Genomic DNA, 27,910 nt, shown 5'->3' on the forward strand with positions numbered 1-27,910 from the left:
GCCAGAGAGAAAGAGGATGGGGGACAAAAAAGAGAGCCAGAGAGAAAGAGGAGACAAAAAGAGGATGGGGGACAAAAAGAGAGAGAGCCAGAGAGAAAGAGGATGGGGGACAAAAGAGAGAGAGCCAGAGAGAAAGAGGATGGGGACAAAAGAGAGAGAGCGCCAGAGAGAAAGAGGATGGGGACAAAAGAGAGAGAGCCAGAGAGAAAGAGGATGGGGGACAAAAGAGAGAGAGACAGAGAGAAAGAGGATGGGGGACAAAAGAGAGAGAGAGCCAGAGAGAAAGAGGATGGGGGACAAAAGAGAGAGAGCCAGAGAGAAAGAGGATGGGAATGGGGGACAAAAGAGAGAAAGCCAGAGAGAAAAGAGGATGGGAATGGGGGACAAAAGAGAGAGAAGAGAGAAAGAGGATGGGAATGGGGGACAAAAAGAGAGAGCCAGAGAGAAAGAGGATGGGATGGGGGACAAAAGAGAGAGAGCCAGAGAGAAAGAGGATGGGAATGGGGGACAAAAGAGAGCGAGCCAGAGAGAAAGAGGCTGGGAATGGGGGACAAAAGAGAGCGAGCCAGAGAGAAAGAGGATGGGAATGGGGGACAAAAGAGAGAGAGCCAGAGAGAAAGAAGATGGGGGACAAAAGAGAGTGAGCCAGAGACAAAGAGGATGGGAATGGGGGACAAAAGAGAGAGAGCCAGAGAGAAAGAGGGTGGGAATGGGGGACAAAAGAGAGAGAGCCAGAGAGAAAGAGGATGGGGGACAAAAGAGAGAGAGCGCCAGAGAGAAAGAGGATGGGGGACAAAAGAGAGAGAGCCAGAGAGAAAGAGGATGGGGGACACAAGAGAGAGCGCCAGAGAGAAAGAGGATGGGGGACAAAAGAGAGAGAGCCAGAGCGAAAGAGGATGGGGACAAAAGAGAGAAAGCCAGAGAGAAAGAGGATGGGAATGGGGGACAAAAGAGAGAGAGCCAGAGAGAAAGAGGATGGGAATGGGGGACAAAAGAGAGAGAGCCAGAGAGAAAGAGGATGGGAATGGGGGACAAAAGAGAGAGAGCCAGAGAGAAAGAAGATGGGGGACAAAAGAGAGTGAGCCAGAGACAAAGAGGATGGGACTGGGGGACAAAAGAGAGAGAGCCAGAGAGAAAGAGGGTGGGAATGGGGGACAAAAAAGAGCGAGCCAGAGAGAAAGAGGATGGGAGACAAAAGAGAGCGAGCCAGAGAGAAAGAGGATGGGAATGGTGGACAAAAGAGAGCGAGCCAGAGAGAAAGAGGGTGGGAATGGGGGACAAAAGAGAGTGAGCCAGAGAGAAAGAGGATGGGAATGGGGGACAAAAGAGAGCGAGCCAGAGAGAAAGAGGATGGGAATGGGGGACAAAAGAGAGCGAGCCAGAGAGAAAGAGGGTGGGAATGGGGGACAAAAGAGAGCGAGCCAGAGAGAAAGAGGATGGGGGACAAAAGAGAGCGAGCCAGAGAGAAAGAGGATGGGGGACAAAAGAGAGAGAGCCAGAGAGAAAGAGGATGGGGGACAAAAGAGAGAGAGCCAGAGAGAAAGAGGATGGGGGACAAAAGAGAGAGAGCGCCAGAGAGAAAGAGGATGGGGGACAAAAGAGAGAGAGCCAGAGAGAAAGAGGATGGGGGACAAAAGAGAGAGAGCCAGAGAGAAAGAGGATGGGGGACAAAAGAGAGAGAGCCAGAGAGAAAGAGGATGGGGGACAAAAGAGAGAGCACCAGAGAGAAAGAGGATGGGGGACAAAAGAGAGAGAGCCAGAGAGAAAGAGGATGGGGGACAAAAGAGAGAGAGACAGAGAGAAAGAGGATGGGAATGGGGGACAAAAGAGAGAGAGCCAGAGAGAAAGAGGATGGGGGACAAAAGAGAGAGAGCCAGAGAGAAAGAGGATGGGGGACAAAAGAGAGAGAGCCAGAGAGAAAGAGGATGGGAATGGGGGACAAAAGAGAGAGAGCCAGAGAGAAAGAGGATGGGAATGGGGACAAAAGAGAGAGAGCCAGAGAGAAAGAGGATGGGAATGGGGGACAAAAAGAGAGAGCCAGAGAGAAAGAAGATGGGGGACAAAAGAGAGTGAGCCAGAGACAAAGAGGATGGGAATGGGGGACAAAAGAGAGAGAGCCAGAGAGAAAGAGGGTGGGAATGGGGGACAAAAGAGAGCGAGCCAGAGAGAAAGAGGATGGGAGACAAAAGAGAGCGAGCCAGAGAGAAAGAGGATGGGAATGGGGGACAAAAGAGAGCGAGCCAGAGAGAAAGAGGGTGGGAATGGGGGACAAAAGAGAGCGAGCCAGAGAGAAAGAGGATGGGAATGGGGGACAAAAGAGAGAGCCAGAGAGAAAGAGGATGGGAATGGGGACAAAAGAGAGCGAGCCAAAGAGAAAGAGGATGGGAATGGGGGACCAAAGAGAGCGAGCCAGAGAGAAAGAGGATGGGAATGGGGGACTAAAGAGAGCGAGCCAGAGAGAAAGAGGATGGGGGGGACTAAAGAGAGCGAGCCAGAGAGAAAGAGGATGGGGGACAAAAGAGAGAGAGCCAGAGAGAAAGAGGATGGGGACAAAAGAGAGAGAGCCAGAGAGAAAGAGGATGGGGACAAAAAGAGAGAGCGCCAGAGAGAAAGAGGATGGGGGACAAAGAGAGAGAGCCAGAGAGAAAGAGGATGGGGACAAAAGAGAGAGAGCCAGAGAGAAAGAGGATGGGGGACAAAAGAGAGAGAGCGAGAGAAAGAGGATGGGGGACAAAGAAGAGCCAGAGAGAAAGAGGATGGGGACAAAAGAGAGAGAGCCAGAGAGAAAGAGGATGGGGGACAAAAGAGAGAGAGCCAGAGAGAAAGAGGATGGGGGACAAAAAGAGAGAGCCAGAGAGAAAGAGGATGGGGACAAAAGAGAGAGCCAGAGAGAAAAGAGGATGGGGACAAAAAGAGAGAGAGCCAGAGAGAAAGAGGATGGGGGACAAAAGAGAGAGACACAGAGAGAAAGAGGATGGGGGACAAAAAGAGAGAGCCAGAGAGAAAGAGGATGGGGAACAAAAGAGAGAGAGCCAGAGAGAAAGAGGATGGGGGACAAAAGAGAGAGAGCCAGAGAGAAAGAGGATGGGGATGGGGGACAAAAGAGAGAGAGCCAGAGAGAAAGAGGATGGGAATGGGGGACAAAAGAGAAAGAGCCAGAGAGAAAGAGGATGGGAATGGGGGACAAAAGAGAGAGAGCCAGAGAGAAAGAGGATGGGAATGGGGGACAAAAGAGAGAGAGCCAGAGAGAAAGAAGATGGGGGACAAAAGAGAGTGAGCCAGAGACAAAGAGGATGGGAATGGGGGACAAAAGAGAGAGAGCCAGAGAGAAAGAGGGTGGGAATGGGGGACAAAAGAGAGCGAGCCAGAGAGAAAGAGGATGGGAGACAAAAGAGAGCGAGCCAGAGAGAAAGAGGATGGGAATGGGGGACAAAAGAGAGCGAGCCAGAGAGAAAGAGGGTGGGAATGGGGGACAAAAGAGAGCGAGCCAGAGAGAAAGAGGATGGGAATGGGGGACAAAAGAGAGCGAGCCAGAGAGAAAGAGGATGGGAATGGGGGACAAAAGAGAGCGAGCCAGAGAGAAAGAGGATGGGAATGGGGGACTAAAAGAGAGCGAGCCAGAGAGAAAGAGGATGGGAATGGGGGACTAAAGAGAGCGAGCCAGAGAGAAAGAGGATGGGGGACAAAAAGAGAGAGAGCCAGAGAGAAAGAGGATGGGGGACAAAAAGAGAGAGAGCGCCAGAGAGAAAGAGGATGGGGGACAAAAGAGAGAGAGAGCCAGAGAGAAAGAGGATGGGGACAAAAGAGAGAGAGCCAGAGAGAAAGAGGATGGGGGACAAAAAGAGAGAGCCAGAGAGAAAGAGGATGGGGGACAAAAGAGAGAGAGCCAGAGAGAAAGAGGATGGGAATGGGGGACTAAAGAGAGCGAGCCAGAGAGAAAGAGGATGGGGGACAAAGAGAGAGAGCCAGAGAGAAAGAGGATGGGGGACAAAAGAGAGAGCCAGAGAGAAAGAGGATGGGGACAAAAGAGAGAGCCAGAGAGAAAGAGGATGGGGGACAAAAAGAGAGAGCCAGAGAGAAAGAGGATGGGGGACAAAAAGAGAGAGAGCCAGAGAGAAAGAGGATGGGAATGGGGGACTAAAGAGAGCGAGCCAGAGAGAAAGAGGATGGGAATGGGGGACTAAAGAGAGCGAGCCAGAGAGAAAGAGGATGGGAATGGGGGACTAAAGAGAGCGAGCCAGAGAGAAAGAGGATGGGAATGGGGGACTAAAGAGAGCGAGCCAGAGAGAAAGAGGATGGGAATGGGGGACTAAAGAGAGCGAGCCAGAGAGAAAGAGGATGGGAATGGGGGACTAAAGAGAGAGAGCCAGAGAGAAAGAGGATGGGAATGGGGGACTAAAGAGAGAGAGCCAGAGAGAAAGAGGATGGGAATGGGGGACTAAAGAGAGAGAGCCAGAGAGAAAGAGGATGGGAATGGGGGACTAAAGAGAGCGAGCCAGAGAGAAAGAGGATGGGAATGGGGGACTAAAGAGAGCGAGCCAGAGAGAAAGAGGATGGGAATGGGGGACTAAAGAGAGAGAGCCAGAGAGAAAGAGGATGGGAATGGGGGACAAAAGAGAGCGAGCAGCAGCAAGAGAAGATAAGTGTTTCTATCAAAGTGTTTCTGCTGCCGCTTTAACAGTCAGTGACTGCACTGGGGTGAGGCTGAGAGGAAAATAGAAAAATCAGCAGTGTGTGTGTGTGTGACTGAGTGTGTGTGACAGTGTGTGACAGTGTGTGACAGTGTGTGTGTGACAGTGTGTGTGACAGTGTGACAGTGTGTGTGTGTGTGACAGTGTGACAGTGTGTGTGACAGTGTGTGTGACAGTGTGACAGTGTGTGTGAGTGTGACAGTGTGTGTGACAGTGTGTGTGACAGTGTGTGTGTGTGTGTGTGTGTGTGTGTGTGTGTGTGTGTGTGTGTGTGTGTGTGTGTGTGTGTGTGTGTGTGTGTGTGTGTGTGACAGTGTGTGTGTGTGTGTGTGTGTGTGTGTGTGTGTGTGCGCGACAGTGTGTGTGTGTGTGTGCGCGACAGTGTGTGTGTGTGTGTGTGTGTGTGTGTGTGTGTGTGTGCGCGACAGTGTGTGTGTGTGTGTGTGTGTGTGTGTGCGCGACAGTGTGTGTGTGTGTGTGTGTGTGTGTGTGCGCGACAGTGTGTGTGTGTGTGCGACAGTGTGTGTGTGCAATGACAGTGTGTGTGTGCGCGACAGTGTGTGTGTGCGCGACAGTGTGTGTGTGCGCGACAGTGTGTGTGTGCGCGACAGTGTGTGTGTGCGCGACAGTGTGTGTGTGCGCGACAGTGTGTGTGTGCGCGACAGTGTGTGTGTGCGCGACAGTGTGTGTGTGCGACTGAGCTCAGGGTTCTATTTTTAGCTCACATGCTTGAGCTCATGTGCTGACAGTGAGGCGGGCGGTGTGGAGGCGGGCGGTGTGGAGGCGGGCAAGAGCAAGATGCTATTTTTAGACTACATGCGGCTGACTCCCCGTAACCCCCGGTTACCAGCAGCCTCAGGGCCGACTCCATCTCCATCAATACCGGCCCTGCTGTATCACGTGCACCTCCATCAGACGGGCAGCTGTAGAAACAGATCTATACGAACAATTACAGTATGGATATACAGCATGGACATGCTAATGAATTGATCAGCATGCTATCTAAATTCAGTCAACGCAGAGTTTGCAGACAGGACATTCTAGAGGTTTCTCTCTACGTAGACAAACAAAGCTTTGAGAACACACCGTTGGATGTGGAAATGATACACTTCATTAATGAATTATCTAGTAGGTTGGTATATCTCATGATAAAACATCTGTTTGGGTTTCAACTAGAGGAGATTATAGCTGTGAATTAATTGGATTAGAGGAAAACACAGGATGTTGCCTGGCCTGAGGGTTTCAACTGTTTACAAGTTTCAGAAGACAAAGCAAATAGAATACTATGATTCTGAATGTGTTGATATTACAGCACTACATATTTCTCAACTTACTTACATTTTGATGCTGTCACACACCATACACACACACACACACACACAAATAACACACACACACACACACACACACACACACACACACACACACACACACACACACACACACACACACACACACACACACACACACACACACACACACACACACACACACAAATAACACACCCAAATAACACACACCCAAATAACACACACCCAAATAACACACACACACACCCACATAACAAACACCCAAATAACAAACACCCAAATAACACACACCCAAATAACACACACCCAAATAACACACACCCAAATAACATACACCCAAATACACACACCCAAATACACACACCCAAATACACACACCCAAATACACACACCCAAATACACACACACACACAAATAACACCCCCTGGATGTGAAGTGAACCTCAGAACATTCAGGTCTCATCTCTGTCGCAGAGGAAGCGCCAAAAGCCTGCACGCACGCACACACAAACCACGGCCCCCATCTCCTCAGCAGACAGATATTACAGAGCATCGTAAGGAAATGGTCTAATAATATTCTCTGCCTTCTTGTAAGACACACAGGAGATTGGATAAGTGGTCACCATGGAAACCATATGTGTGTGACACACGTATTGGTGCCGATAGGGATGTGTAAACAGAAAGAGGTCTGACTGAGTGTGTGTGGGTAAAATGAGAAACACTGCAGTCACCACTTGTTGGGGTGCCAGAGGAGGTCTCTTTCTCGCTCTCTCTACGCTGTGTCACACATGCGGACACCCCCTGACCAAAGCCCTCTAGGAGACACAGCTGAAGAGGGGAGGGGTTGCCTGGGAGGGGTGTCGACCAGAAGCCACCACTGGATCAACTGAATGATCCAGGACACATCCAGGCTGCCATGCCACGTGTCTGACTAAAGATAGTCACAGTACGCAGATGCTGGCAAAACGATCATGTCTAATGAAAAAAGGCCAGAACATAGGCTGATAATAATACAATTGCAAACTAGCCTAGTGTCTTTTAAACAACCTTACCAGCAAGTAGCTGGGGAAAGATTCATTTCAGATTGCTGTGCAATGGGCTGTTGTTTCAAAGTTCTCTATCACCCATGTCTGGATACAGGCTGGGCGGATCAAAATGGGCCGCCACCACCACCACCACAGAGCTGGAAGACCAAAACCTCAGCAGAAACCTGTGAATCAAACCGAGGCTTCAGGCCACACAGGAAATACCAGCAGGCTGCAGCATGTACGGAGCAAAGGAACTTAAAGGATATTACGGGGACGATGACAAGGCTGGGTTGAAAAGGAAGGCTTCATCACCACACAAGGAGACACTCCCGTCATGGATGTTCACCCTGAGCTTTCGTTCACACAGAAAAGACAGACAAACAGAGATATAAAAAGAGGACATCCCTCAGGGATTCTCTCTGTCTGGAAGTCAGAGCTTAAACTGATACACTTCAGGCACTTAAAATACCACACGCACAAAAATGCACTCGCACACACACACACACAAACAAGGAAGTCAATGTGGAGAACAACAGCCATGGCTGTTGGTTCTGGTCCATTTGTCTTCGAGTTTCCTAGGGCTTAGGGAACATGTTTCTCACAGTAGTTTGTTTGGAAGATGACAGATATACACCCAGTGGTCAGTTTATTAGGTACACTCCCTTGTTCACTAAAATGATTTACACCTACAGACAGTGAGTCACCACGGCACCGTGGCTTGCTATATAAAGCAGGCAGACAGGCATCCAGTTACTGTTTGATTGAACGTTAGAATGGGCAAAACAAGTGACCTGGGCAACTTGGAGCATGGTATGATGGTCGGTGCCAGGCGCGCCAGTTCCAGTATCTCAGAACTGACTGCCACCCGGGGCTTTTCAAGCACAACAATGTCTAGGGTTGACCGAGAATGATGTGGCAAACAAAAACATCCAGTCAGTGGCAGTCCTGTGGTTACCGAGAATGATGTGGCAAACAAAAACATCCAGTCAGTGGCAGTCCTGTGGTTACCGAGAATGATGTGGCAAACAAAAACATCCAGTCAGTGGCAGTCCTGTGGTTACCGAGAATGATGTGGCAAACAAAAACATCCAGTCAGTGGCAGTCCTGTGGTTACCGAGAATGATGTGGCAATCAAAAACATCCAGTCAGTGGCAGTCCTGTGGTTACCGAGAATGATGTGGCAAACAAAAACATCCAGTCAGTGGCAGTCCTGTGGTTACCGAGAATGATGTGGCAAACAAAAACATCCAGTCAGTGGCAGTCCTGTGGTTACCGAGAATGATGTGGCAATCAAAAACATCCAGTCAGTGGCAGTCCTGTGGTTACCGAGAATGATGTGGCAAACAAAAACATCCAGTCAGTGGCAGTCCTGTGGTTACCGAGAATGATGTGGCAAACAAAAACATCCAGTCAGTGGCAGTCCTGTGGTTACCGAGAATGATGTGGCAAACAAAAACATCCAGTCAGTGGCAGTCCTGTGGTTACCGAGAATGATGTGGCAAACAAAAACATCCAGTCAGTGGCAGTCCTGTGGTTACCGAGAATGATGTGGCAAACAAAAACATCCAGTCAGTGGCAGTCCTGTGGTTACAGAGAATGATGTGGCAATCAAAAACATCCAGTCAGTGGCAGTCCTGTGGTTACCGAGAATGATGTGGCAAACAAAAACATCCAGTCAGTGGCAGTCCTGTGGTTACCGAGAATGATGTGGCAAACAAAAACATCCAGTCAGTGGCAGTCCTGTGGTTACCGAGAATGATGTGGCAAACAAAAACATCCAGTCAGTGGCAGTCCTGTGGTTACCGAGAATGATGTGGCAAACAAAAACATCCAGTCAGTGGCAGTCCTGTGGTTACAGAGAATGATGTGGCAATCAAAAACATCCAGTCAGTGGCAGTCCTGTGGTTACCGAGAATGATGTGGCAATCAAAAACATCCAGTCAGTGGCAGTCCTGTGGTTACCGAGAATGATGTGGCAAACAAAAACATCCAGTCAGTGGCAGTCCTGTGGTTACCGAGAATGATGTGGCAAACAAAAACATCCAGTCAGTGGCAGTCCTGTGGTTACCGAGAATGATGTGGCAATCAAAAACATCCAGTCAGTGGCAGTCCTGTGGGCGAAAACAGCTTGTTGATGAGAGAGATCGAGTGGAGAATAGCAAGAATCGTACAAGCTAACAGGCGGGCCACAAACAGGCAAATAACGGAGCAGTACAACAATGGTGTACAGAACAGCATCTCGGAACGCACAACTCGTCGATTTATTGCAGCAGACGACCATACCGGGTTCCACTCCTATCAGCTAAAAACAAGAAGCTGCTCCAGCGACCATGCAATCACCAACACTGAGGAGTGGAAAAACATTGCCTGGTCCACCCAATCCCAGTTACTGTTGCGTCATGCTGATGGCATTGCGTTGTGTCATGCTGAGTCACTGTTGCATCACGCTGAGTCACTGTTTCGTCACGCTGAGTCACTGTTGCGTCACTCACTGTTGCGTCACGCTGATGGCATTGCATTGCGTCACGCCGAGTCACTGTTGCGTCACACTGATGGCATTGCGTTGCGTCACGCTGAGTCATTGTTGCGTCACGCTGATGGCATTGCATTGCGTCACGCCGAGCCACTGTTGCGTCACGCCGAGCCACTGTTGCGTCACTGTTGCATCACGCTGATGGCATTGCGTTGCGTCACGCTGAGTCATTGTTGCGTCACGCTGATGGCATTGCGTCACGCCGAGCCACTGTTGCGTCACGCCGAGCCACTGTTGCGTCACTGTTGCATCACGCTGATGGCATTGCATTGCGTCACGCTGAGTCACTGTTGCATCACGCTGATGGCATTGCATTGCGTCACGCCGAGTCACTGTTGCATCACGCAGAGTCACTGTTGCATCACGCAGAGTCACTGTTGCATCACGCAGAGTCACTGTTGCATCACGCAGAGTCACTGTTGCATCACGCAGAGTCACTGTTGCATCACGCAGAGTCACTGTTGCATCACGCAGAGTCACTGTTGCATCACGCAGAGTCACTGTTGCATCACGCAGAGTCACTGTTGCATCACGCAGAGTCACTGTTGCATCACGCAGAGTCACTGTTGCATCACGCAGAGTCACTGTTGCATCACGCCGAGTCACTGTTGCATCACGCCGAGTCACTGTTGCATCACGCCGAGTCACTGTTGCATCACGCCGAGTCACTGTTGCATCACGCCGAGTCACTGTTGCATCATCCGGATTTGGAGTAAGCAGCATGAGTCCATGGGCCCCATCCTACCTGGTGTCAACAGTACATGCTGGCAGCAGTGGTGGAATGGAATGGAGAATGTTTTCCTGGCACACATTAGGTCCTTTGATACCAATTGAGCAAGAATTTCCAGAAGAATTCTGGCTGTTCTGGTACTGTTCTGTACCTAATAAACTGGCAACTGAGTGTATTTCGCTTTCTGTTCATCAACAAGTATGTCACTCGTCCCCGCTACATTGGCTTACTTAGCTTTATTCAGGGCTGCATAAAGGTTCTCTCATTTTAATTGTGGGTTATGGTCCCTTGAGGTCTCATGCTGTGAATTTCATTAAAGTCATGAATAATATTGTAGCAGCCCATACAAATCAAGACAAAGATGAACTTAAACACCAAAGGGGTCAATGAATTTTGGAGAGCACAAAGACAAAAGAATCAAACTAAAATAGACACAAGTCCTGCTCTTTCTATTCTCCCTATCCCCCACGGTGAAAACCTCATACAAAAGCATGTCTGGTTGAAGAGGCAGACAGAGGTCTGTGTTCGAGCTTTCTAGGGCTTCCAAACATCAGAGGGGCCATTCTTATTCATATCGCTGTCTTCATCTCACCTCTCATCTGTCTTTCAGCAGTAATGAACAGGAACGAGGGTTAAAGATCTAGGAGGAGGCTGAGCGTTGAAAGATGGGAGAACATGAAAGCAACCAAACCTCTTTCTTTCTGCCATGAACGAGCAGCGTCATATTTCTGCAAATTAAAATCCCCAGTGTAGCTTTAAACTAATAGAATAGCACTATATAAACAGAGAGGGGTTTTGTTAATTACTCCTCCTCTGCATCCACATGCCCTATGCATTGTTGTATTAATGCAAATAACATTCCCAGCTTAACTTTAAACTAATAGAATAGCACTATATAAACAGAGAGGGTTTTTGTTAACGCAATATATACAGATGGAATAATTGTTTAAAAAAAAGTTAATAAACTGCATAAAAGATTATTTGGACAATTTCCCTTCTTAATATCTTATAGAATCCAGGGTTTAAGTTCACTGAGTGTTTTCCTGTTCTAATGTATGGAAGCTCAGGCGGGATTCAGAGCTCTTTGTCTCCACCGCAGCTGTAATACCAGCGATTAAAAATGAACCGCTGACCTGTGTGTGCACTGGCTCACGTGCACATTCTTAATTAAAACTCTTTAAAAGATAACACAAGCTCTTTAAAAAGACGTCTCTGAATGCAGTTGGTGCATCATTCCTAACGTGTTATCATTTTACCAATAGACGAGAGAACAAGGAGCTTACTGTCACTTCCCTGGAAAAATTAGGAGACCTCCCTACATCTTTTGAGCAGCAAAATGGACCTAACTTATGAACCAGCCGTGTAGAGTATAAGAAAGACAAACATTCACACTAATCATTTGTAGAGCTGTCCTAAAAGCTACATTGTCCAATAGTCGGCGGCAGGCAGGTAGCCTAGTGGTTAGAGTGTTGGGCTCAGTAACCGAAAGGTTGCTAGATCGAATCCCCGAGCTGACAAGGTAAAAATCTGTCGTTCGGCCCCTGAACATGGCAGTTAACCACACTGTTCCTAGCCGTCATTGTAAATAAGAATGTGTTATTAACTGACTTGCCAAGTTAAATAAAGACTAAATAAAAGTTAAATAAAATAAAGTCCTAGAGAAGGATATTCTGAAAAGAACAACCCCCCACACCACCCCATGTTCTCTCCAGGAAGTAAGAGAGCATTCCTCTCTGGTAGAGTAGGGCTTGTTGTGGGGCACCCATGTGGTGTTCCCCACACACGCACACTTCCCCACCTGTACTCATCGCAGGAGGAGGACGGTGCTCAGAGATAGCTGTGACAGGAATCAGAATTCGGTAATGTTCAGAGGGTTAACTGGCGGTATGAGGAAGAGAGGAGAGGAATGGAGACAGGGAGAGAGGCGAGGTTCAGAGATAGGAAGGGGAAAGGGAGGGCGAGGAAGCGAGGAGAGGAATGGAGACAGGGAGAGAGGCGAGGTTCAGAGATAGGAAGGGGAAAGGGAGGGCGAGGAAGAGAGGAGATGAATGGAGACAGGGAGAGAGGCGAGGTTCAGAGATAGGAAGGGGAAAGGGAGGGAGAGGAAGCGAGGAGAGGAATGGAGACAGGGAGAGAGGCGAGGTTCAGAGATAGGAAGGGGAAAGGGAGGGCGAGGAAGAGAGGAGAGGAATGGAGACAGGGAGAGAGGCGAGGTTCAGAGATAGGAAGGGGAAAGGGAGGGAGAGGAATGGAGACAGGGAGAGAGGCGAGGTTCAGAGATAGGAAGGGGAAAGGGAGGGCGAGGAAGAGAGGAGAGGAATGGAGACAGGGAGAGGCGAGGTTCAGAGATAGGAAGGGGAAAGGGAGGGCGAGGAAGAGAGGAGAGGAATGGAGACAGGGAGAGAGGCGAGGTTCAGAGATAGGAAGGGGAAAGGGAGGGCGAGGAAGCGACAGTGTCAGAATAATCCAATGTCAAGACGTAGAGTAGCTCACTGTAAACAAACTTCCAACATGTCTTCATGAATGTGCGTTTAGAGATGCAGCTAGGGGGGGTTTAAAGGGATTGTTCATTTCATGCATTTTCCAGGTCGTATGTGGGCTTATAGGATTACCTGGGGTCGAAGCTCGACTGGCAGTTCGTATTGACCCCGTTCTGGGTCCGTTGAGTATGGGAGGCTTACAGGGTAAGGAATGTCATCCACTGACTCCCTTTGAATGGGCAGGTTAAAGGTCACATACCTCTGACACTCTGAGGCGTGCAGCACCAGGTCCTGGTTGTTGTTGGCGCTGACCGTCAGCTCATGTTCTGTTGAATTGAATACATCCAGCAGCAGGTGGCACTGACGGGTTCTGGGGAGAAAGATAGAACCGGGTCTTCACATCAGAATCTCCAAAATGTAACAGCTACAGGACAACTTTGTTTGGACGTTTTAAAGAAACATTTGCCGAAACTGAAGGGGTATAGCTAGCTAACGACCTCCTTTTCCACTTGGAAAAAAACAGTGGATAGACTTGTTAGCTACATTAACTAGGAATCTGCCTCCCGAAAATAGATTCTCCCAAGTGGGTGTGATTCTCCCAAGTCGGATTCCACCTGGTGACCTGTTCACCGTCTGCCCTGGCCTGTCTGGTACAGGTACCCCCGCCACACACTCACTATTGTGGCGAGTGACTCTGAACTTACAACGGCTAGCCCCAAGTCGTTATATTTTTTCTTGTGCTTTATGCTATTTGCCTCAGGACTCCTGCGTGCTTTGTTGACTATGAACTTGCTTGTTTACCTGGCCGTGGGACATACTGTTGTTCCCACACTGGGGACTCTGACTCTCTAATGGCTACACAGACTCTTGGCCTCCCATCCTATTCTAACCACCTCTCACCAGCTTTGTATTCATGTTACCTGATGAAATTGCTGCACAATATGATCTTGTTGCCATCTGATGCACATTCAAATGTCATAAAAATCAACACTGCAGAAATCTCCCTGTCCTCTGCCTTAACCTGATTGTATTACTTCTGATGATTTCTGGAAATGTGCATGTACACCCTGGCCCATCTACTGCTGTTAGCCCCAATTCTGATTTGGGCTCTGATATCTGCTTCACTGATTTCTGCTCTCATAAAAACTTGGGTATTCTGCATGTTAACACTAGAAGCTTAATATCTAAAACGTATCAATTGAAAGTGTGGGTTAACAATTCCAATCCAGATGTGTTGGTCATTACTGAGATGTGGTTAAGAAAGAGTGTTTGGAACACTGATGTTTACCTTTCTGGTTATAACCTTTTTTCGGCAAGACAGATCTTCCAAAGGTGGGGGAGTGGCAATCTTTACCAAGGATCACCTTCAATGCTTGGTTGTCTCCACCAAGTCTGTCCCCCGAAAAATTGAATGGCTGGTTTTAACAAATTAAACTTTGTTGACTGTTGCTTGGTGTTATCATCCACCATCAGCACCGGGCTGTACCCTACTTGCCCTAAGCTCTCTCCTGGCCCCTTAAACTAAGTCTGAATTTGTCCTGCTAGGTGACCTAAACTTCGACAAGCTTAAACCACCTGACCAAGTCCTAAAGCAATGGGACTCCCTAAATCTTTGTCAGATTATTACCAATCCCACAAGGTATGACTCCAAACACCCATAAAAGGTTACTCTACTCGATGCTATCCTCACATATAATCCTGATAGGTATCGGTCTGGTATTTTCTGTAATGACCTTAGGGATCACTGTTTTACAGCCTGTGTTTGTAATGTCTGCTCAGTGAAACAACCTGTCCTGATTTGTCATAGACGCTTGCTAAAAAACTTTAATGAGAATGCCTTCCTTCATGTCTTGGCCTTTGTAAATTGATATAGAATCTGCTTGATCCCCTCTGTCGAAGACACTTGGACCTTCTTTTTTGATATTTCAGTGGTATAAAAAAAAAACTTTCAGCCCCTGGTTCGACCACGATCTTGCAGAGTTACTCCACCTCAAGAATTCCATTTGGCAAAAGGCTCGAAACATGCATACTCGTTCAGGCAAATGAGAAATAAGTGCACTCAGACCATCCGGAAGGCCAAAGTTAGTTAGTTTAAGGAGCAGTTCTCTCTGTGGGTCTAACCCACATGGCTGAGCTCTTAAATCACCACTTCATTAAGTCAGAATTCATATTTGACTCAGCCATGCCTCCTTGCACGTCCAACATTTCCTCATCTCTCGCCCCTTCTAATGCGACTATCCCAAATGCTTCTCCCTATTTTTCCCCTGCCCAGCTACTCCTGCCCAGTTTTTCCCTGCAGGCAGTCACTGAAACCGAGGTGCTAGAGGAGCTCCTGAAACTTGACCCCCCAAAAATATCTGGGTTTAGACCCTTTCTTCTTTATGGTTGCAGCCCCTATAATCGCCAAGCCATTCTCAGACCTTTTTTAACCTGACTCTCCTCTCTGGGGAGGGTCCCATTGTTTGGAAGGCAGCCACAGTTCATCCTTTAATAAAAGGGAGAGATCAAGGTGATCCTAACGGTTATAGGCCTATTTCTATTTTGCCCTGTTTATCAAAAGTGTTTGAAAAACTTGTCAATAAACAGCTGACTGGCTTTCTTGATGTCTATAGTATCCCCTCTGGTATGCAATCTGGTTTCCGCTCAGGTTATAGACATATCACTGCATCCTTAAAGGTCCTCAATGATGTCACCATTGCCCTTGATTCTAAGCAATGTTGTGCTGCTATTTGTATTGACTTGACCAAAGCTTTTGATACAGTAGATCATTCCATTCTTGTGGGCTGGCTAAGGAGTATTGGTGTCTCTGAGGGGTCTTCGGCCTGGTTTACTAACTACCACTCTCAAAGAGTGCAGAGTATAAAATCTGAACATTTGCCACTGCCTGTCACCAAGTGAGTACACCAAGGCACAATACTTGGCCCCACGCACTTCTCAATTTACATCAACAACAAAGCTCAGGCAGTAGGAAGCTCTCTCATCCATTTATATGCAGATGTCCCCTCCCTGGATTTTGTATTAAACGCTCTACAACAAAGCTTTCTTAGTGTCCAACAAGCTTTCTCTGCCCTTAACCTTGTTCTGAACACCACCCGAAACAAAGGTCATGTGGTTTGGTAAGAAGAATGCCCCTCTCCCCAACGGTGTGATTACTACCTCTGAGGGTTTAGAGCTTAGAATGTATTTGGGAGTATGGCTAGACGGTGCACTGTCCTTCTCTCAGCACATATCAAAGCTGCAGACTAAAGTTAAATCTAGACTTGGTTGCCTTTTTCGTAATCGCTACTCTTTCACCCCAGCTGCCAAACTAACCCTGATTCAGATGACCATCCTACCTATGCTAGATTATGGAGATGTAATTTATAGATCAGCAAGTAAGGGTGCTCTCAAGCAGCTAGATGTTCTTTACCATTCGGCCATCAGATTTGCCACCAATGCTCCTTATAGGACGCATCAATGCACTCTATACTCCTCTGTAAACTGGTCATCTCTGTATACCCGTCACAAAACCCACTGGTGGATGCTTACTTATTAAACCCTCTTAGTCCTCATTACACCCTATCTGAGATATCTACTGCAGCCCTCATCCTCCACATACAGCACCCGTTCTGCCAGTCACATTCTGTTAAAGGTCCCCAAAGCACACACATCCCTGGGTCCCTACTCTTTTCAGTTCACTGCAGCTCGCGACTGGAACGAGCAGCAAAAAAAAACACTCAAACTGGACAGTTTTATCTCCAGCTCTTCATTCAAAGACTCAATCATGGACCCTCTTACTGACAATTGGGGCTGCTTTGCGTGATATATTGTTGTCTCTACCTTCTTGCCCTTTGTGCTGTTGTCTGTGCCCAATAACGTTTGTACCATGTTTTGTGCTGCTACAACGTTGTGTTGCTGCCATGTTGTGTTGCTACCATGTTGTTGTCATGTGTTGGGAAGGGAAATAAATAGAACCGGGTTAGAACCAACCACAGGTACACACACTGACGGGTACTGGGGAGAGAGTGAGCAGATGTTTTTAACTTCAAATAATAAAACATCAAGCGTGTAATTGTGAGTGTGTCCTGCCTACTCTCTTCAAATTGAAAAGCTACCATACACAGGCCACACCGTTTGCTAACCTAAAACCTACACAAGATGGAAAAATCATTCTATAATTATGCTGATATTATGTTGACAAATTAATTTATTGATGTATCCGATGTGAAATGTAAAGGTCAGTTCAGTGATCACAACACCAAGGTTATCTCTAAGCTATGACTGTGAGGAGAATTTAGACTTTAGAATTCAGAGACCGAAACGGAGACAAATAGTTGGCTGCCTTGAATCATTTATTCACATCTTAGATCTTTAGAAGCCCAGTCAGTCAGTCAGTCAGTCAGTCAGTCTCCCGGGTAGATACTTGTTGAAATGGTTCACTTTTAAAACATTTCTACCTCTGGTACAGCGCCAACGTCTGTGATGTGCAAGTTGCCACATTATAAACTTTGTCCAGATGACTTCCTGATAGTTTTTGCTATTAAGCTACTTCCGTGGTGACAGTTTCCACAGCCCTGTTCTACGGCGCTGTCTCCTGATTGGCTAAGCTGCTGTGTCGGTGCTTCCTGATTGATGGTTCAGCTAAACGGTGGGGACGATAAATCAGTTGTCACCTCCTCTCTTTCTTGGTACTATCCTCCGCTGTGTTAATCATGTCTGCCAGCAGAGGCAAGGAGACAGTCGGAGAAACATGGACGCCCCCTGCTAGAAATATGGTATTTTAATTACGGTGACACTTTATTAGAGGCCGGGGCAAACTCTAATGATGTCTCCATTTACTCAGGGATTTAAGAGGAGGGAGGAAGAAAGTAGAGCGAAAGGGTTGAGGACATTGGTGTCTCTCTAAGAGGAGGGAGGCAGACTGCTGAGATTTTTGGCCTGGAAAGCAGGTGAGTCATCAGAGTTCACCTACAGTACACAGCTGGTAGACATGAGACATCAGTACACAGCTGGTAGACATGAGACATCAATACACAGCTGGTAGAGTTGAGACATCAGTACACAGCTGGTAGACTTGAGACATCAATACACAGCTGGTAGACATGAGACATCAATACACAGCTGGTAGACATGAGACATCAGTACACAGCTGGTAGACATGAGACATCAGTACACAGCTGGTAGACATGAGACATCAGTACACAGCTGGTAGACATGAGACATCAGTACACAGCTGGTAGACATGAGACATCAGTACACAGCTGGTAGACATGAGACATCAGTACACAGCTGGTAGACATGAGACATCAGTACACAGCTGGTAGACATGAGACATCAGTACACAGCTGGTAGACATGAGACATCAGTACACAGCTGGTAGACATGAGACATCAGTACACAGCTGGTAGACATGAGACATCAGTACACAGCTGGTAGACATGAGACATCAGTACACAGCTGGTAGACATGAGACATCAGTACACAGCTGGTAGACATGAGACATCAGTACACAGCTGGTAGACATGAGACATCAGTACACAGCTGGTAGACATGAGACATCAGTACACAGCTGGTAGACATGAGACATCAGTACACAGCTGGTAGACATGAGACATCAGTACACAGCTGGTAGACATGAGACATCAGTACACAGCTGGTAGACATGAGACATCAGTACACAGCTGGTAGACATGAGACATCAGTACACAGCTGGTAGACATGAGACATCAGTACACAGCTGGTAGACATGAGACATCAGTACACAGCTGGTAGACATGAGACATCAGTACACAGCTGGTAGACATGAGACATCAGTACACAGCTGGTAGACATGAGACATCAGTACACAGCTGGTAGACATGAGACATCAGTTGTTTTTGAGTACCTCCTGCTGTACTGTGGACTACATACATTATTCTTATTTAAGACCATTCTGAAAACTTGACTGTCTTTTTCCAAGGAATGTTGCCTTTTATCTGTGTGGAAAAATAAGAAAGAAAAAGAGAATGTGAAAGACAGACAGACACGATAAACACAGACAGGCAGTCTGGAGAGGAGAAACAGACAGACAGACAGGCTGGAGAGGAGAAACAGACATACAGACAGGCTGGAGAAGAGAAACAGACATACAGACAGGCTGGAGAGGAGAAACAGACAGACAGACAGACAGGCAGGCTGGAGAGGAGAAACAGACATACAGACAGGCTGGAGAAGAGAAACAGACATACAGACAGGCTGGAGAGGAGAAACAGACATACAGACAGGCTGGAGAGGAGAAACAGACAGACAGACAGGCTGGAGAGGAGAAACAGACAGACAGACAGGCTGGAGAGGAGAAACAGACAGACAGGCTGGAGAGGAGAAACAGACAGACAGGCTGGAGAGGAGAAACAGACAGACAGGCTGGAGAAGAGAAACAGACAGACAGGCTGGAGAAGAGAAACAGACATACAGACAGGCTGGAGAAGAGAAACAGACATACAGACAGGCTGGAGAAGAGAAACAGACATACAGGCTGGAGAGGAGAAACAGACAGACAGACAGGCTGGAGAGGAGAAACAGACATACAGACAGGCTGGAGAAGAGAAACAGACATACAGACAGGCTGGAGAGGAGAAACAGACAGACAGACAGACAGGCTGGAGAGGAGAAACAGACATACAGACAGGCTGGAGAAGAGAAACAGACATACAGACAGGCTGGAGAGGAGAAACAGACATACAGACAGGCTGGAGAGGAGAAACAGACAGACAGACAGGCTGGAGAGGAGAAACAGACAGACAGACAGGCTGGAGAGGAGAAACAGACAGACAGGCTGGAGAAGAGAAACAGACATACAGACAGGCTGGAGAAGAGAAACAGACATACAGACAGGCTGGAGAGGAGAAACAGACATACAGACAGGCTGGAGAGGAGAAACAGACAGACAGACAGGCTGGAGAGGAGAAACAGACAGACAGGCTGGAGAGGAGAAACAGACAGACAGGCTGGAGAGGAGAAACAGACAGACAGGCTGGAGAGGAGAAACAAACAGACAGACAGGCTGGAGAAGAGAAAGAGACAGACAGGCTGGAGAAGAGAAACAGACAGACAGGCTGGAGAGGAGAAACAGACATACAGAGGCTGGAGAAGAGAAACAGACAGACAGACAGACAGACAGGCTGGAGAGGAGAAACAGACAGACAGACAGGCTGGAGAGGAGAAACAGACATACAGACAGGCTAGAGAAGAGAAACAGACAGGCTAGAGAAGAGAAACAGACAGACAGGCTAGAGAAGAGAAACAGACAGACAGGCTGGAGAGGAGAAACAGACAGACAGGCTGGAGAGGAGAAACAGACATACAGAGGCTGGAGAGGAGAAACATACAGACAGACAGGCTGGAGAGGAGAAACATACAGACAGACAGACAGACAGACAGACAGACAGACAGACAGGCTGGAGAGGAGAAACAGACATACAGAGGCTGGAGAGGAGAAACAGACATACAGAGGCTGGAGAAGAGAAACAGACAGACAGACAGGCTGGAGAAGAGAAACAGACAGACAGACAGACAGGCTGGAGAGGAGAAACAGACAGACAGGCTGGAGAAGAGAAACAGACAGACAGGCTGGAGAGGAGAAACAGACAGACAGGCTGGAGAGGAGAAACAGACATACAGAGGCTGGAGAAGAGAAACAGACAGACAGACAGACAGACAGGCTGGAGAGGAGAAACATACAGACAGACAGACAGGCTGGAGAGGAGAAACAGACATACAGACAGGCTAGAGAAGAGAAACAGACAGACAGGCTAGAGAAGAGAAACAGACAGACAGGCTGGAGAGGAGAAACAGACAGACAGGCTGGAGAGGAGAAACAGACATACAGAGGCTGGAGAGGAGAAACAGACATACAGAGGCTGGAGAGGAGAAACATACAGACAGACAGGCTGGAGAGGAGAAACATACAGACAGACAGACAGACAGACAGACAGGCTGGAGAGGAGAAACAGACATACAGAGGCTGGAGAGGAGAAACAGACATACAGAGGCTGGAGAAGAGAAACAGACAGACAGGCTGGAGAAGAGAAACAGACAGACAGACAGACAGGCTGGAGAGGAGAAACAGACAGACAAACTGGAGAAGAGAAAGACAGACAGACAGGCTGGAGAGGAGAAACAGACAGACAGGCTGGAGAGGAGAAACAGACAGACAGGCTGGAGAGGAGAAACAGACAGACAGGCTGGAGAGGAGAAACAGACAGACAGGCTGGAGAGGAGAAACAGACAGACAGGCTGGAGAGGAGAAACAGACAGACAGGCTGGAGAGGAGAAACAGACAGACAGACAGACAGACAGACAGACAGACAGACAGACAGACAGACAGACAGGAGAAGAGAAAGACAGACAGGCTGGAGAGGAGAAAGATAGACAGACAGACAGGCTGGAGAAGAGAAAGACAGACAGGCTGGAGAGGAGAACCAGACAGACAGACAGGCAGACAGACAGACAGGCTGGAGAGGAGAAACAGACAGACAGGCTGGAGAAGAGAAAGACAGACAGGCTGGAGAAGGGAAAGACAGACAGACAGGCTGGAGAAGAGAAAGAGACAGGAGAGGAGAAACAGACAGACAGGATGGAGAAGAGAAAGACAGACAGACAGGCTGGAGAGGAGAACCAGACAGACAGAAAGGCAGACAGACAGACAGGCTGGAGAGGAGAAACAGACAGACAGGCTGGAGAAGAGAAAGACAGACAGACAGGCTGGAGAGGAGAAACAGACAGACAGACAGGCTGGAGAGGAGAAACAGACAGACAGACAGGCTGGAGAGGAGAACCAGACAGACAGACAGGTAGACAGACAGACAGGCTGGAGAGGAGAAACAGACACACAGGCTGGAGAAGAGAAAGACAGACAGGCTGGAGAAGAGAAAGACAGACAGACAGGCTGGAGAGGAGAAACAGACAGACAGACAGGCTGGAGAAGAGACAGACAGACAGGCTGGAGAAGAGAAAGACAGACAGGCTGGAGAAGAGAAAGACAGACAGGCTGGAGAAGAGAAAGACAGACAGGCTGGAGAAGAGAAAGACAGACAGGCTGGAGAAGAGAAAGACAGACAGACAGGCTGGAGAGGAGAAAGACAGTCAGACAGAGACAAGCTGGAGAGGAGAAACAGACAGAGATAGGCCGTAGAATAGAGGAGAGAGAAAGACTGGTGTGGAGAGAAGAAACAGCCTCCTACAGCAGCTAGGAAACAGTCCGTGATGAAAGGACAAACACCTTTGATGTTGTGATGTTAGGACTGGACAGGAATGGATGAGTGCTCCTTAATAGGTTTTCTTTACGTAATGTGTGCGTGTGTTCTAATGTGTGCGTGTGTTCTAATGTTCACAAACACCCTCCCACACACACCACCAGATCTTTCTGGACAGCGCTATGTCACGCTGACGAATGAGCCGTGAGATCAGCCATTCACCGTTATTGATTGGTAGAGAGGCCCCCCCATCCTGTCGGACAGAATAACTTACCAAACTTGGCAACCCATTCCCCAAACCTGGCGGCCCAGGGCAGCTCCTTTCTTCTTAGAGCCACCACTGATGGCCAAACAAGCTTTTAAACAGATGGCCATGCAAATCATTTGACTAGCTGTGTCTCTGGCTGTTTGTACCTACAAACACATCCACAACCATCAAACCCTGAGACCATGGATGAGACCACTTCTGCTACTCCTTTAGCTAGTTTGGTGTTATTCAGATTAGGGATGGACACTATATCGGTAAGCATATCGGAATCGGTCGATATTAAATAAAAATGCCAACATCAGTATGGGCCCGATGTCTAGTTTAACACCGATGTGCAAAGCCGATGTCAAAGCTGCCGTGCATACCTATATAACGTAGGTAGATGAGGTACGTACCTATATAACGTAGGTAGATGAGGTACGTACCTATATAACGTAGGTAGATGAGGTACGTACCTATATAACGTAGGTAGATGAGGTACACACCTATATAACGTAGGTAGATGAGGTACGTACCTATATAACGTAGGTAGATGAGGTACATACCTATATAACGTAGGTAGATGAGGTACGTACCTATATAACGTAGGTAGATGAGGTACGTACCTATATAACGTAGGTAGATGAGGTACGTACCTATATAACGATGACCTTTATAAGAGTAGATATATAACGTAGGTAGATGAGGATGCGTAACGTACCTATATAACGTAGGTAGATGAGGTACGTAACGTAGGTAGATGAGGTACGCACCCTAGGTAGATGAGGCACGTACCTATATAACGTAGGTAGATGAGGTACGTACCTATATAACGTAGGTAGATGAGGTACGTACCTATATAACGTAGGTAGATGAGGTACGTACCTATATAACGTAGGTAGATGAGGTACACACCTATATAACGTAGGTAGATGAGGTACGTAACGTACCTATAGATAACGTAGGTAGATGAGGTACGTACCTATATAACGTAGGTAGATGAGGTACGTACCTATATAACGTAGGTAGATGAGGTACGTACCTATATAACGTAGGTAGATGAGGTACACACCTATATAACGTAGGTAGATGAGGTACACACCTATATAGATGACGTAGGTAGATGAGGTACGTACCTATATAACGTAGGTAGATGATGAGGTAGATGACACACCTATATAACGTAGGTAGATGAGGTACGTACCTATATAACATAGGTAGATGAGGTACGTACCTATATAACGTAGGTAGATGAGGTACACACCTATATAACGTAGGTAGATGAGGTACGTACCTATATAACGTAGGTAGATGAGGTACGTACCTATATAACGTAGGTAGATGAGGTACGTACCTATATAACGTAGGTAGATGAGGTACGTACCTATATAACGTAGGTAGATGAGGTACGTACCTATATAACGTAGGTAGATGAGGTACGTACCTATATAACGTAGGTAGATGAGGTACGTACCTATATAACGTAGGTAGATGAGGTACGTACCTATATAACGTAGGTAGATGAGGTACGTACCTATATAACGTAGGTAGATGAGGTACGTACCTATATAACGTAGGTAGATGAGGTACGTACCTATATAACGTAGGTGGATGAGGTACATACCTATATAATGTAGGTAGATGAGGTACCTACCTATATAATGTAGGTAGATGAGGTACATACCTATATAACGTAGGTAGATGAGGTACACACCTATATAACGTAGGTAGATGAGGTACATACCTATATAACGTAGGTAGATGAGGTACGTATCTATATAACGTAGGTAGATGAGGTACGTACCTATATAAAGTAGGTAGATGAGGTACGTACCTATATAACGTAGGTAGATGAGGTACGTACCTATATAACGTAGGTGGATGAGGTACATACCTATATAATGTAGGTAGATGAGGTACCTACCTATATAATGTAGGTAGATGAGGTACGTACCTATATAACGTACTAAGCGCACACTTCCAACAACTAAACAAGTTCAAGTCGAGCAGCCATTTGAAAGAGTAATAACATTTCAGCGAGACAACTCAAAGACGAAACCCATTAAAGCCAAGATAATGGAATTCATTGCCCTTGACAATCAACCGTTCTCTGTCGTGGATGATGTTGGCTTTCTACGATTGGTTGAGCACCGCGAGCCCCGGTACACACTACCCAGTAGGCGCTATTTTTCAGATGTTGCCCTACCGGAGTTACACAGTATTGATAAAGCGCACATCCCTGAGCTACTTGCTATGGGCGTAACTGCTATTAGCTTCACAACTGATATTTGGACCAGCGATGTCAGCCCCATGAGCATGCTGAGTCTGACAGCACAGTGGGTCGACGAGGATATCGTACTGAGGAAAGCCGTATTGCATGTTCAAGAATGTGCTGGTTCTCATACCGCTGCTGCCATTTCAATGGCATTTGAGAACATGTTTGAAACTTGGAAACACTCCTAGCTCCATTCAAACAACTGACTGGAGAAATAAGCTCTTCAACTGCATCCCTGATGTGATACCCTGTCATGGCATTGAAACGCCTGCTCAACAAGACTGCCCACACAGACCGTGGGGTTAAAACTTACTCTACAAGAGGCTGTGAACAAGCAATTCTGTGGCATTCTCTCTGAGCATCTTTACTGTGTCGACACCCTGCTCGATGGTAGGTACAAGGACCGCTACTTCTTTAACAGGCATTCTCTCTGAGCCTCTTTACTGTGTCGCCACCCTGCGCAATGGTAGGTACAAGGACCGCTACTTCTTTAACAGGCATTCTCTCTGAGCCTCTTTACTGTGTTGCCACCATGCTCAATGGTAGGTACAAGGACCGCTACTTCTTTAACAGGCATTCTCTCTGAGCCTCTTTACTGTGTTGCCACCATGCTCAATGGTAGGTACAAGGACCGCTACTTCTTTAACAGGCATTCTCTCTGAGCCTCTTTACTGTCTCGCCACCATGCTCGATGGTAGGTACAAGGACCGCTACTTCTTTAATTGACAGTCTCTCTTTACTGTGTTGCCACCACGCTCGATGGTAGGTACAAGGACCGCTACTTCTTTAACAGGCATTCTCTCTGAGCCTCTTTACTGTCTCGCCACCATGCTCAATGGTGGGTACAAGGACCGCTACTTCTTTAACAGGCAGTCTCTCTGAGCCTCTTTACTGTCTCGCCACCACGCTCGATGGTGGGTACAAGGACCGCTACTTCTTTAACAGGCATTCTCTCTGAGCCTCTTTACTGTCTCGCCACCATGCTCAATGGTGGGTACAAGGACCGCTACTTCTTTAACAGGCAGTCTCTCTGAGCCTCTTTACTGTCTCGCCACCACGCTCGATGGTAGGTACAAGGACCGCTACTTCTTTAACAGGCATTCTCTCTGAGCCTCTTTACTGTCTCGCCACCATGCTCAATGGTGGGTACAAGGACCGCTACTTCTTTAACAGGCAGTCTCTCTGAGCCTCTTTACTGTCTCGCCACCACGCTCGATGGTAGGTACAAGGACCGCTACTTCTTTAACAGGCATTCTCTCTGAGCCTCTTTACTGTCTCGCCACCACGCTCGATGGTAGGTACAAGGACCGCTACTTCTTTAACAGGCATTCTCTCTGAGCCTCTTTACTGTCTCGCCACCACGCTCGATGGTAGGTACAAGGACCGCTACTTCTTTAACAGGCATTCTCTCTGAGCCTCTTTACTGTCTCGCCACCACGCTCGATGGTAGGTACAAGGACCGCTACTTCTTTAACAGGCATTCTCTCTGAGCCTCTTTAATGTGTCGCCACCACGCTCGATGGTGGGTACAAGGACCGCTACTTCGATGCAGACAAGAAACAGGGTTTACGTGAAATGTTAGACACAGCTGGACAAACGGAAACAGACAATGAGGAAGTGAAGCCACGGATGGACAGAGCTGAAACTTCACAGCTTGACATGTATGATGAAATCCTGTTTGAGACTGAACAAATGAACAATGAAACAGCACAGTAAATAAGTGAAAGAAATTGGTTTTGATGATGTTTTACTGGTAATATGTAAATGACAACAAAATTACCTTTTGGTCAGAATGTGTGTGTGTTTCAACTATTTAACTGTACTAGAATGCTTAAAAGGCCGCTAAAATGGTTAATATCGGTATCGTTTTTTTGGCAAGGATAATATTGGATATCGACCAAAAATATCATATTGGTGCAACACTAATTCAGATAGTCTCATCTGAAAAAGCAACCACAGGTGGCCGAGCTAGCCTAGTACTGTGGGGGTTGGTGTTTGTTTTTTAGGTGTGGTAGTGGTCAAAATGGCTGCCATCATCACAGGATAGAACCATCATCATCACAGGATAGAACCATCATCATCACAAGATAGAACCATCATCATCACAAGATAGAACCATCATCATCACAGGATAGAACCATCATCATCACAGGATAGAACCATCATCATCACAAGATAGAACCATCATCATCACAAGATAGAACCATCATCATCACAGGATAGAACCATCATCATCACAAGATAGAACCATCATCATCACAGGATAGAACCATCATCATCACAGGATAGAACCATCATCATCACAGGATAGAACCATCATCATCACAAGATAGAACCATCATCATCACAAGATAGAACCATCATCATCACAGGATAGAACCATCATCATCACAAGATAGAACCATCATCATCACAAGATAGAACCATCATCATCACAGGATAGAACCATCATCATCACAGGATAGAACCATCATCATCACAAGATAGAACCATCATCATCACAAGATAGAACCATCATCATCACAGGATAGAACCATCATCATCACAGGATAGAACCATCATCATCACATGATAGAACCATCATCATCACTGGGTAGAAGGTGGCGGCAGCGAGAACGAGGAGAAGCAGATCAACGGCTGGTCAATCCTCAATCCTCAGGATCCAAGATCAATATGTGACGATTCCTCCTCTGGCACAACACTGACAATACGTCTACAGCCCTCCTACATCAAATGAAATGTGCTTCATTACGTTTGGGCTGGGTGGATTTAGAGTCCTGCCAATGTGTTGCTATTTTTAGAGTGCGTGATGTGTGTGTGTGTGAGCCTGTGGGGAACAGTACACTGCCTGCATTTATGCAAGCAGAGCAGATAGAAGGCTGGGCTATCAACAAAAGGCTTAGACTGAAGACTGAACCATGTCCTGATAGCATGGAACATCTGTGCACGTGTGTGTTTGTGCGCATGTGTGTCTGACAGAATGAAACGCCCCATACGCTATGTCACATAACAGACCCCAGCTGCTGTACGCAATACCGGTACGGTTCCAACAGGTTTCTGTCATGAACAGATCCCTGACTATTTCACACATACACAACATGATCAAATGCCCGTCGAACATCTCATTTCAAAATCATGGGCATAACTAGATGTCAGAACATTGCTGCGGGGACTTTTTTTCAGCCAAAAGAGCATTTGCGAAGTCGGGCACTGATGTTGGGCGATTAGGCCTGGCTCACAGTCAGCATTCCAACTCATCCCAAAGGTGTTCAATGGGGTTGAGGTCAGGGCTCTGTGCAGGCCAGTCAAGAACTTCCACACTGATCTTGACAAATCATTTCTGTATGTACATCGCTTTATGCACGGGGGCATTGTCATGCTGAAAAAGGAAAGGGCTTTCCCAAA

General features: G+C 47.3%; 1 protein-coding gene across 1 annotated transcript in view; it reads right to left on the reverse strand.

Annotated features, from left to right (window-relative positions):
- The window catches only part of LOC118391642 (trafficking protein particle complex subunit 9-like), a 414,365-nt gene that overhangs the window by 154,104 nt on the left and 232,351 nt on the right, over positions 1 to 27,910 (reverse strand). The window contains exon 21 of the mRNA XM_052472165.1: positions 13,031 to 13,141. Coding sequence (XP_052328125.1) covers positions 13,031 to 13,141 — 111 coding nt within the window. The remainder of the gene's footprint in view (positions 1 to 13,030; positions 13,142 to 27,910) is intronic.

Source organism: Oncorhynchus keta, chromosome 20 (genome assembly GCF_023373465.1).
Source record: "Oncorhynchus keta strain PuntledgeMale-10-30-2019 chromosome 20, Oket_V2, whole genome shotgun sequence".
In the NCBI taxonomy this organism is placed as follows: Eukaryota; Metazoa; Chordata; class Actinopteri; order Salmoniformes; family Salmonidae; genus Oncorhynchus; species Oncorhynchus keta.